We start from the raw sequence: 12,266 nt of genomic DNA on the forward strand, positions 1-12,266 counted from the left end.
CCACAAGCATGCCATTGCCTGATAAGTATTACAATGACTGACCTCCTCAGTTTGAAATGCAGCCTCTCAACACCAGCATATTGTCTATAACCAGTTCAACTCTCATGAACTCATAATCACCCTCATAATCAGCTACAAATTGGTTATATTCTGCATTCTGTGGGGATATGTCTAAGACATATCTAAATAAAATAAACAACATGCTTCACACACAAACTATCCGATAACTTTAAATAAAAATTCTTCTAATAATAAAATGTGTTCCATACAGTGAATGTCTCTTTTTGCAATGTCTTATCTATGTATTTATTTGTAATTTGTTGTTCTGTTTTATAAATGAATGCTGTGGAAGTAGCCTACAGATGGTGGCCTCAATAGGTGTTTATCTAGTTGTGAATGGAGGTGTTTCCTGTAGCCAGCAGAGGGGGCCATTGCACTTTTAAATAAAGACTTTCCCTGCGTCCCAATGCCCATAATATCCATTCCCAAAGCATAGTATGTTGAAAGGAGTAGACCTATGTCAAAAGTCCCCGGATGGTCTACTATTTCCAGTAGATTTTCGAAGTGTGGATCCATGCACACTCTAAAGGGTAATATTGCCGACGACCCATTGCGCTTTGTTGGAGGAACTACAAACACGAGTAAAAGGTGTGTAAAAAAAACAAAAAACTACAAAACATATGGCGGATGTGCGCGACCGACGGTGAGAGGTTTAGATAAAGGTTTGAGTGACTAATCAAAGTTTAACCTGATATATATATATATATATATATATATATATATATATATATATATATATATATATATATATATATGTATATGTAGCCTATATGTATATATATATATATATATATGTATGTGTATATATATATATATATATGTATTGTTATACGTGTTATATTTAATCTGAAATAACAATGTGGACTTGTGAATGGAGGTGAAGCAACGCAACCGAACGCAACTGTAGGTCACATGATAGTGACAACATGGCGGATGTACAGCATCCAGATTACATTTAATACTACACACACTCGTACTATAGAACATACTTTTTTAGCAGTTGTGAAGTAATTACTTATTCAGATTGAGTTCCTACTCAAGAAGAGATAGGCTATGCGATTTCAGACACAGCCAATTTTTGCATTCAGAAAGTAATTAAAGCTTTGATTTAGCATTTAATTTTAATAAAACTATTGTATTGTAAAACTTTTTCTTTTTTTTTCGAAAAGGAGGACCACCATGGATTTGAAAATGAAGTCACAAAAGGAGTATGAAAACAAAAGTCGTCACCCCTCTGACATTGAGGAAGCCAGTCAGGCCACAGAGCTGGAGAAAATGGAGATGACAAAAAAGTGAAAAAATATGAATCAACTAACATCTAACAGCAATTAATCTTCATAACAGTAAGCTCAAAGCATAGTGATAATTTTAATTGATAACCACTCATGTCAAACTGTGTCTCTCTCAGTTCCAGTAGGTGATGAGATCGTGCCAATGATAGTATCAAAAGCCAGTATCACACCTGACCTCACCATCTCATTTCTGACAGAAAACAGAAATACAGAGTTGGATGGGATGAGGGAACATCTTGTCAAACAACGGAAGAGAACAGACAGGTAATAGTATACACAAAGTTTATAGAAGGGAGTCACTTGCACTTCAGCCTGGTTGGTGCTCACGGAGCAAGACACAAAATTCAAGAGAGGAAACCCAAGGTCTAGCTAGGACCAAGGAACAGGACCGGAGCACACAACGTTTTAATTAATTTATTATTGATAAATAATGACTGACACAAAGTTTATTAAATGAATGCAGGGAACAAACACTGGTTGAAAGAAGGGTGAATGTGAAGTTCAAGCAGTTGCACGGTGACTTAGCTGGGTGGAATATGATGATATGAAAACATCAGATGCCTGTAACTTTCTGTGTACAAATTCAGGATATGGTTCATTTGAATCAAGAGACCGCAAGGACATCTTAGTTTTCCGCTTCTCTGATAATGTTGAGCAGCCCTTTGAGGATGAGAATGAAGCTTCAGCTCAGAATAAGAGCAGTGAGATGGACAGAGAAAACTCTGATTATGATCATAAATACACAGACGAGGACCCTATAATCAATGATTAGAATTACACTAACATAGTTTAAACAAATTACTTTTACACTGATAAAAATCTGAACTGTGAAAACAGAATACAAGATGTAATTTGTCATCTTTTAAAGGGATAGTTCACCCAAAAATGAAAATTCTGTCATCATTGTTTACTCACCCTCAAGTTGTTCCAAACCTGTATGAGTTTCTTTGTTCTGCTGAACACAAAGGAAGATATTTGGAAGAATGTTTGTAACCAAACAGATCTCGAGTTTGGTTACAAACATTCTTCCAAATATCTTCCTTTGTGTTCAGCAGAACAAAGAAACTCATACAGGTTTGGAACAACTTGAGGGTGAGTAAAGAATGATGACAGAATTTTCATTTTTGGGTGAACTATCCCCTTAAAAGGCAAAGTTTTGCCTTTCTTGTAATGTTCTTCCATTGCCTCATTTCATGTCAGAATTCCTTTAACAGCCATTTCAGGATAGTATTTGGGAATATGTGTGTTGAGAACAAACTAATCCAGTGAAAACACAAAACAGATTTTCCCTTGTTTTCTTCTTTGAGTAATGTCTAAACATTGGAATTTTCAGATCAAACTGAGATTTTGTAGTGTCTGATGAGTTGTCATCATATTTTTTGGTTGTATCTAAAGGAGATCCAGTAATTCTATAATTCTACTGAATACACAAGACACTACTGTAATATACTGTACCTGGAAGTTCATGTACTTGTTTAATGTATCTATATCTATTTTACTATAGTAAAATCCCAGAAATACACGAAAGAGCATGAATGTTGATCATATGTTTGAGCTGCTAAATATTTATTCTAAAGCATCATGACTTTCAGGCATTCAAAGCATGATTGTAAGTACACTTAAAGTAAATGTGGGTAGTTGTTATTTTTAATGAACTATTGCTTGATCTGACCTTTGTTGGTGGAAGCTAATGCAGGCAGGTTGAGTTGGTCATGTTAAATCATATTTTTGACTTCTAATAAGATGAAGCATGTTTTAGGTTTGATTTTACATTTGGACAGTGTACTTGGTCTTTACTTTATATTAAGACGATTTAAATACATGATACAATGCACTTATTGTGTACATATACATGTTTTACAATACTTATATATAAATACCTGCATGAAATTACAGTGTAATGCATTAATTTCTATCTATAATTACACTGTTGACCCATCCCTTCCACATTAACCCACTTTTAAACCTAACTGTATCATCAATAGCAGTAAAACTGTTTTGCAATACAACATAAACGAAATAACATTGTACCTAATAATTATTTTTATGTAACTTTGTGGTTAAAACATAATATTCTTATTTAGATATTTTTGTTTTCATGGTCATGTGTTCATGTGTGTCATGCATACTTCTTCCTGCTTAACCAGAAGGTCTACTATTTGTCGCATGAGAAGGAACTTTTTTTTTTTCTGTTTGCATTTCCTTCTACTCAGAAGAGTGATGGGAATTGTGCCATTAATGTCAGGTAAGACATTTTATATTAACAAATACAAAATTTCATATGTAAAATACGTATTTTGCTAAATATGAGCATTGGTATCCTTCCGTCTATGAGTACCTGTTTATCTATAGTAATAGCTATAGTTTTTATAGTTTTTTTCACTGTTTTAAATGAAAATGAAAAATGAAAATGTAATGTGGAAGTATTTTAGTTGCACTACAAATTCACAGTGTTGGTAGTTAACAGGCTGTTGCTGTAGTACATTAATGAAAGAAACAGACTTCAAAGAGCTAAAGAGTTTGTTGTATGAAATTAATCCTCAGTTTTGAGTTATGACACAGTATAGTATGTGTCATGTTAGGAGCATTTTGGCAGTTACTGTATATGTTTTCTATGAAATAATATGTTTTCATTATTCAGGCTGAACAACTTTGTATTCTGGAGTCCTAAACCTAGTCATTCTTAACTGTTTATGGTTGTTCCTGGTTTCTATTCCTCGTTTGTTGAGTTCAATAATGCCTGTGTATTGTCTTTATTCATTTCTGGTCTTAAACCGGTTCATGTGTAGAGATTTAATCCTGCATACAAACATTTAAAGTTTTAATTTCAGCGGTTCTTAGTATTATATGCCTATTGCATTGTAAAGAACTGTAACACTTTATAATGTGTTACAATTAATATTGTGATCAATCTTTTTATGTACAGTCATACTGTACAGAATATTCTCAAGGTCTTACTCTGTATCTTTTGATATGAAAAAGTTAAAGTCAAATGTTTAATTATATATATATATATATATATATATATATATATATATATATATATATATATATATATATATTTTTTTTTTTTTTTTTATTTTTTTTTTTTTTTTTTATACATATATCCCCATGAAATGTTTGTAAACAGTTAAACTAAGAGTTGTAATATTTATTATTAATGTTAAATTAGATATTTCATATAATATTTACATAGTCAAAGCATAACAGATCACAGTTGACAATTATTTGATGTGTATTCTATATTATAGATTATGGAGAGGTTAAATAAGTTGACGTCAATCATCCAGGGCTGCATTTCCAAAAAAAACAAAACATCATAATGCACCGATACCACTTTTTCCAGAACGAGCCTGATGTTGATTCTTTCATTTTTGTTATCTGTCGATACCAATACCTATATTTTCATTTTATTTGTAATTTTTAAATATATCAGACAGAGAAACCAAAAGAATATGATTAATAATATGCAATCAGCAATCAAGAGCATACAACAGAAGTGCGTGCGCTCTCTTTTATACCGTCAGTTAACGTTAGTAATATGTGCCTCATTTTACATGCTTTGCTAGTGGATTGTATGACTATTGGTGCCAATTATGATTTGCTTAGGCTTACCATGTCCTGGAAAACACAGCCCTGGTCAATCTGGTGTGTTGTGGAAGATGTATTTACACAAACCAGAAGAGGGGACAATAGATTTATGTTAACACATTATTATACATTTGCATAAATAATTTAGAAACACAGAATGAAATTCAATATGCGTAGTAATCAAGTTAAAAAAAATAGCAAATCAGATTTAAGAGATTACCATGCACTTTATCTATATTTTGATATATTAATATATATACAGTGAGGAAAATAAGTATTTGAACACCCTGCTATTTTGCAAGTTCTCCCACTTAGAAATCATGGAGGGGTCTGAAATTGTCATCGTAGGTGCATGCAAAATAGCAGGGTGTTCAAATACTTATTTTCCTCACTGTATACTTTCATGCACTACTTAGATGAGAAATCAGTGATAAGCTCAAAAATCTCAAAAAAGCCAAATTTATTTGTATCTCTCACAATAAACATTTTCAAAACAGAAATAACCAAAGGAGCTGGATCACAGAGCTGGAGAATGTGGACATGATGGCAGAGAACACTGATGATGATGTGCCACCACAAGACAATACCAGACAGAGCATGGACTATCCTCCTGATTGTGAGTCATAGAATACATGAAAGTTCATAACATATTGACTTATTCTCTAGTTATTTTGTGGTGTCCTTTTTTTTTTAGTGCAAATAAGAGAAGCCAGTATCTTTGACACTTTAATAAAAGCCAATAGACAGTATAAATAGTTTACATGTTTCTGAACAAACCTTTTTGTTGTGTAATGGGCATTATACAGCCAGAAGTTTATACAAGAGTGAAATATTCTATTTCATCGGTCCCGTGTCTCTTCTTCTTCTCTATAGTCCTTCTTGATGAAACATCAGTGGAAATAACAGGTGCCAGTGTGTCAGATGACTTAAAGATTTTACATCCTGCATGTTCAAGAACTGAATCTGGTGCGTATGACATTGTAAATGGCATTAAGTAATTAACAGTAATTATACTCAAAGTGATGTGTTCTATGTGGTGAGTGAATGTGTAGTCCTTTATCTGAGTTACGCAATGAATATGTTGAAAGGCATATTTTTAAAACATCATTGACACAAGCAATAAATACTTTCACAATTTGCATTCAGTGTTATTTTTGTAATCAACAATTTGCACAGAGAGCATAAGTGAAAGCCAAAAACAGAAGACATTCAGTGCAAGATGGGAAACGGGCATTTCTGACGATATGTGTGAGTATTCAGCTGAAAAACATCACTTAAGTAAACTGAGTATAAAGTGTATAGGCTGCCACAACATCCACAAGGTTTCATGCATTCGATTTATTACTCGTAATTAATAATGAAGACAAAAATGCTAATCTGAACGCGTTTTTCCTTCACAGTTCATAGAAATGACTCTATCAGTTCACATGACTCAGGATATACTTCAAGAAAATCCACAGGCAATTCAGTTTTCCCTGAAAATGATCAAGAAAATTGTCAACTTCAAACAAGAGATCAAGAAAAATGTCAACTTCAAACAAGACCAGCAGCACAGACAAAATCCACCCCTAAAATTTGATGGCCACTCCAGGTGCCAGCATCAACACGTTTTGTGTTTCATTTGGAATCATTCGGACAGAACACTTACACTGAATCATGCAGAACGGTTTCTCAGTCAGTAAACAACAAGATATTTTACAGTGATCAGATTTCTGAAATGAAAACATTTCATTTAGTCAGGACATTTTTAGTCAGTCAATATAATGTTCATTAATGTTATTAAATTTGTAAAGGGTTGTCAGTACAACACATAGAGCATAATGTGACCCTGGATCACAAAACCAGTCTTATGTTGCACGGGTATATTTGTGGCAATAGCCAACAAAACATTGCATGGGTCAAAATTATAGATTTTTCTTTTATGCCAAAAATCATTTAAGTAAAGATCATGTTCCATGAAGATATTTTGTTAATTTCCCACCTTAAATATATAAAACATTTATTTTTGTGAATGGATGCAGCACTATCGCCAATAGAAATGGACAACTTTAAAGGCGATTTTCTCAATATTTCGATTTTTCTGTACCCTCAGATTCCAGATTTTCAAATAGTTGTATCTCAGCCAAAAATTACCCATAAGACTGGTTTTGTTGTCCAGGGTCACATATAAACTGTATGATTTATGTATAAACTGTATGAAAAATGATTTATGTTATGTGATATTCATCCATTAGGCCTAACTTATTTGTGAATAGGAATATATTGCTATGAATAAAGTCAAGGCTTAGCTCATGAAAATGATTTGCTCTGTGATATGTGTTATGTGCTTGTAGTTTGCACCTTATAGAGTCAACTGAAATGAAACATTGCTAGAGTGCAATGTAGATCATGCTGGATGTCTCGGACAAACACCCTAATGTTGTAAAAAAAAAATAAAGACCTTCTTTATACCTGCAGTGTTAGAATGTGCGGAAGAGTGAATTTTAAAGTAGGCCGACCTGTTGTAACTTCCTAGTTGTGATGTAATACTGTACGTTTTGTCCACTGAATAAAAGATTTGAAGATTAAAAAAATAAATCAATGTTCTTGAACAGCTTGTGTTTTATACAGTACCTCATAAAAGATCATGCATTTTGTAAATTTAACAAAATAATTTTCTGTGTAAAATCATTATCTTGACCATATTTACTATATAAACACTATGGTTCTTAAAGGTGCTGTAAGCGATGTTGGGTGAAGTCACTTCTTGTTGATGGTCAAAGTATTGTCAAACGAAACGGAGGCTATAGACCCTGCAGATCAACGTAGCCTACTGCATTTCTCTCCGATTCGGTAGGAAGTTAAATTAAATGAAATGTGGAGGATTTTAACTGTGACAATATTATTGACAGGCCAGTTTACTGTGGATGCGACAGATAACAACTGTTAAAGACACAATTTTATGACGTGATAGTATGTCCCAAAGCAAAGCTTGTGTAGGCTACTCTTTTGCTACACACTCAAAAGTATATTTTTCACAAAAAGAGTAGCCTACATACTTTTAGGGCGTAGTATAAATAGGCGAATTAAAACGCAGCAAAGGGCTGCATCCGAAATCACATACTTCCCTACTACAGGCGAAAAGCAGTATGTGACAAAAGTTGTAATCCACAGTAGGCTACTCAAAAGAATAGACACAAAGTACCCGGATAGCATAGATTTTGAAGTGTGCATACAATGGACAGGAGAGGATTTGTGAATGGAGGTAAAGCAACGCAACTGAAGCTGGTAGGTCACATGATAATGACAACATGGCGGATGTACAGCATCCAGATTACATTCATACTACACACACTCATACTATATAGAACATACTTTTTTAGCGGTTGTGAAGTAATTACCTATTCATAATGAGTTCCTACTCAAGAAGAGCTATGTGATTTCAGACACAGCCAAGTTTTGCATTCAGAAGGAAGTAATTAAAGCTTTGATTTAGCATTTAATTTTAATAAAACTATTGTATTGTAAAACTTTATTTTTTACCAAAAAGGAGGACCACCATGGATTTGAAAATGAAGTCACAAAAGGAGGATGAAAACAAAAGTCGTGACCCCTCTGACATTGAGGAAGCCAGTCAGGCCACAGAGCTGGAGAAAATGGAGATGACAAAAAAGCATGGGGATGCTGAAAAAATATGAATCAACTAACATGATCATACAAACAGCATGGAATTTTCTACATTTTGTGAGTCAAAAGCTAAGTAACAGCAATTAATATTCATAACAGTAAGCTCAAAGCATAGTTATTAATTTCTCCATTCCAGTAGGTGATGAGATCTTGCCAATGTAGGCTATCAAAAGCCAGTATCACACCTCACCATCTCATTTCTGACAGAAAACAGAAATACAGAGTTTGATGGGATGAGGGAACATCTTGTCAAAAAACGGAAGAGAACAGACAGGTAATAGTATACACAAAGTTTATTAAATGAATGCAGGGAACAAACACTGGTTGAAGGAAGGGTGAATGTGAAGTTCAAGCAGTTGCACGGTGACTTAGCTGGGTGGAATATGATGATCTCAGGTGCAGGTGGTTGAAGGACGGTACAGGCTGAAAACACACAACGGCTCGGGGTCAGTAGTCAGGTAGATGAGACCAGACAAGGGAGTGCAGGAGAAGTGTGTCTTTAGTGCTGATGATGAGGTGATGGCTGATGGTGTGCAGGTGGGAAACATGAGGGATGCTGGGAAGTGAAGTGCGGTAGAGGTGACAGAGCTGGTGAGCGTGACACATCTAGTGATACGTGTAAGGACTCAAGTCAACTGACCAAAAAACAAATCAAACAAGTGAACTGAACACAAAATAACTGGAGTGCACTGTAAATGCAAACATGGTATTTAATTAAAAATAGTAAATTGACCTTAATCATTTTTTTTTCAACCTGCTATGAACACTCGCTTTTAGTAAGTTACTTGTACTTTGAGGTTGAAAAATCTTACCAGCTCAGTCTACTTGAGCTGGATTCATTTAGAAAAAGTAAGTTTATGACCTGTGGGCATGCGCAGATCAGTCCTCTCTAATATATAGCTAATATATGGCCACGCCAAGACTCGCCCTTGAATAGCTACTATTGGCTGAAGGTGAAAACCGTAATTTTAAGCCACCATTGTGGTGATTAGTGTTTGTTTTAGTTGGGCTCTTGACCCTTATATCATTCATTTACCATTTTGTTTGGCTGTTGTACCTGAGTTATAACAGCCAGATGAACAAATAGAAAAGGTGATCTGATGGTGATGGTTGTGCTTTAACATAATCGTTATTTCACAATCATTTGACCTGATTCACTGAACTGAAGTTAGGTTTACATTATTAATTATAGCTGTCCTGGTACAGCATAATATTTTTAGCCATTTCAATGAAATCCAAATAAATAATAAAAAAAACTTAAATTTTTTTTTTTATGTAGGCACACACAGACATCAAGAATTAGCGTATGAATCTCAACAATGGTGACAAACAGATCACCCCTGATCATAAGCTCATTATTTATTCATGCAGCAATGCATGATGGGAGCCATGAATGAGTTTTGATTGGTTGCACCCAGAATGAAAAATGAGTGAGCAGAACTAAAAGTGTTAAGTTGTAGGTATTTAGTCATTCTAATTGGGATTAAATTTATATCAAGTAATCCACACAAAATGAAAAAACTAAGTTAACACTAATCATGGTTATTAAGTTACATGAACATAAAAAAACGTGCTAGTGGTACTACTTGATTTAGTACTGCACACTTAAAATAAGCTTTTCTAACTCACTAATCTTAAAGGTGCTCTAAGCGATGCCGGGAGTCGTAACTTCTTGTTGACATTCGAATTGTTGTCAAACAAAACGGAGTCTAGCTAGAGCCTCCCTCCTCCTCATCCCGTCTCCTCCCTCCTCCCCTCCCTTCCGGCATAAAGGAAAGTCAAAGTAGTCACTAGTACAAAAAAAGTTAAGTTTTACTGATACTTCATTCAATGTATAATGTCGCCAAGTTAGATAAATGCTTTTATATATTGCAGAACAGAATGCAGAAAAAGAGAAACATTATCTTAAAATCGTTTTGCAATCTGAGGTTACTATAGCTCCCATACAAGGACGCAATAATAACAAGATAACGTTAGCTTCGCGTTTCCCATGAGCATAAACAACGGCGGCACCGTAAACAAATTTAGTCAAAGTTGTCAATAGCCTATAAATGAACATTCAAATTCATAGTGGGTGAAAACAATCATTCACACAAATTGTCGCCCTACGTTACTGTGAATTTGCTTGATCATTTACAATAGAGATTGATCGCTAGCTGCTAGAAACATATAAGTTATGTTGTATTCACCAAAGTTAACGCTGACTGCATAGAGCTAATTACATCCTTGTGTTAGTTTGGCGAACATGAACGTCAGTTTAGAAAGAAAGATGGATTTACCTGTTCTGCAAAAACAGAGCAACTGAATGTCGGATTGGAAGCCCTTCTGTTCTCGACACCTTTCGAGGGTTTTTCTGATGTAAATTCGGGACTTTGCGCGTTCCTTATCCTTGTCCCTCTTCTTTGCAATTTGTTCATCAAAACGTCGTCTCTTTGGTCGTGTGTCGGCCATAATTCAAACTTCCCTCTTCATGCTTCTCTCTCCTCCACACCCCCTTCATGTGCACACGCACTAACCCCCCAAACCCCACCCTCAAATACTTCTTGCCAGTGATTGGCTGGAACACTGTTTGTTATGGTTTCGTGGTGCAGGTGAGCCCAGTTTGTTTTTGTTGCCGTTTGTGGAGCCTGTGGTGTCTAGAGAGACCGCGTTTTTTTACAGTGTGTTCAGGGGACAGGCAGCTAGCGGATAGTGAGGAGATGTTTGCTGTATGTGACAAAAAATGTTTTGGCCTAAAAAACGTGTGACATCGCTTAGAGCACCTTTAAGATTACTTTACTTAATTTTTTTGAGGCAACAAGTTTGCATACTTTTTTTAAATAAGGTCAACTAATTACATTTTACAGTGTGTAAGTCAAAACATGTACAAGTTCACATTTCATTTCATTCCTCAATTATTTTTATGAATACTTATCTGAGCACCTTTGAATGTATCTCCCTTCACAGGAGGCAGGAGAAAACCTCAGACGCCTGTAACTTTCTGTGTACAAGTTCAGGATATGGTTCATCTGAATCAAGAGACCGCAAGGACAGCTTAGTTTTCCGCTTCTCTCATAATGTTGAGCAGCCCTTTGAGGATGAGAATGAAGCTTCAGCTCAGAATAAGAGCAGTGAGGTGGACAGAGAAAACTCTGATTATGATCATAAATACACAGACGAGGACCTTATAATCAGTCATTAGAATTACACTAACATAGTTTAAACACAAATTACTTTTACACGGATTAAAGATCTGAACTGTGAAAACAGAATACAAGATGTAATTTGTCATCTTTTAAAGGGCAAAGTTTTGCCTTTCTTGTAATGTTCTTCCATTCCATCATTTCATGTCAGAATTCCTTTAACAGCCATTTCAGGATAGTATTTGGGAATGTGTAGTGTTGTGTGTTGAGAAAAAACTAATCCACATGTTCAGTGAAAACACAAAACACAGATTTTCCCTTGTTTTCTTCTTTGAGTAATGTCTAAACATTAATGTTTAGACATTCATGCTCTTTTGTGTATTTCAGGCATTTTACTTGATACATCAAACAAGTACATGAACTTCCAGGTACAGTTTATTACAGTAGTGTCTTGTGTAGTCACTAGAATTATAGAATTACTGAATCTCCTTTAGATACAACCAAAAAAATATGATGACAACTCACCAGACACTAC

At 34.8% G+C, this 12,266-nt stretch overlaps 1 protein-coding gene across 1 annotated transcript; it reads left to right on the top strand.

The window, feature by feature from the left end:
• The first annotated feature begins 3,516 nt into the window (after positions 1–3,516).
• On the top strand, positions 3,517–7,532 carry LOC311066045 (uncharacterized protein). The gene is made up of 5 exons (XM_084087013.1): positions 3,517–3,597; positions 5,441–5,559; positions 5,817–5,909; positions 6,120–6,191; positions 6,344–7,532. Exons 2-5 carry the CDS (start codon positions 5,484–5,486, stop codon positions 6,520–6,522), a joined length of 420 nt encoding a protein of 139 aa, XP_083943139.1. The 5' UTR covers positions 3,517–3,597; positions 5,441–5,483; the 3' UTR covers positions 6,523–7,532.
• Positions 7,533–12,266: the final 4,734 nt, after the last annotated feature.

This window comes from Abramis brama (genome assembly GCF_963993115.1).
Source record: "Abramis brama genome assembly, chromosome: 16".
Taxonomy (NCBI): domain Eukaryota; kingdom Metazoa; phylum Chordata; class Actinopteri; order Cypriniformes; family Leuciscidae; genus Abramis; species Abramis brama.

Bases quoted from the DNA above. Each gene is read 5' to 3' on its own strand.
- LOC311066045 (XM_084087013.1), top strand. From the start codon at position 5,484: ATGATGGCAGAGAACACTGATGATGATGTGCCACCACAAGACAATACC. The intron at 5,560-5,816 runs GTGAGTCATAGA...TCTTCTCTATAG, and splicing joins CATGGACTATCCTCCTGATT to TCCTTCTTGATGAAACATCA. The intron at 6,192-6,343 runs GTGAGTATTCAG...TTTCCTTCACAG, and splicing joins GGGCATTTCTGACGATATGT to TTCATAGAAATGACTCTATC.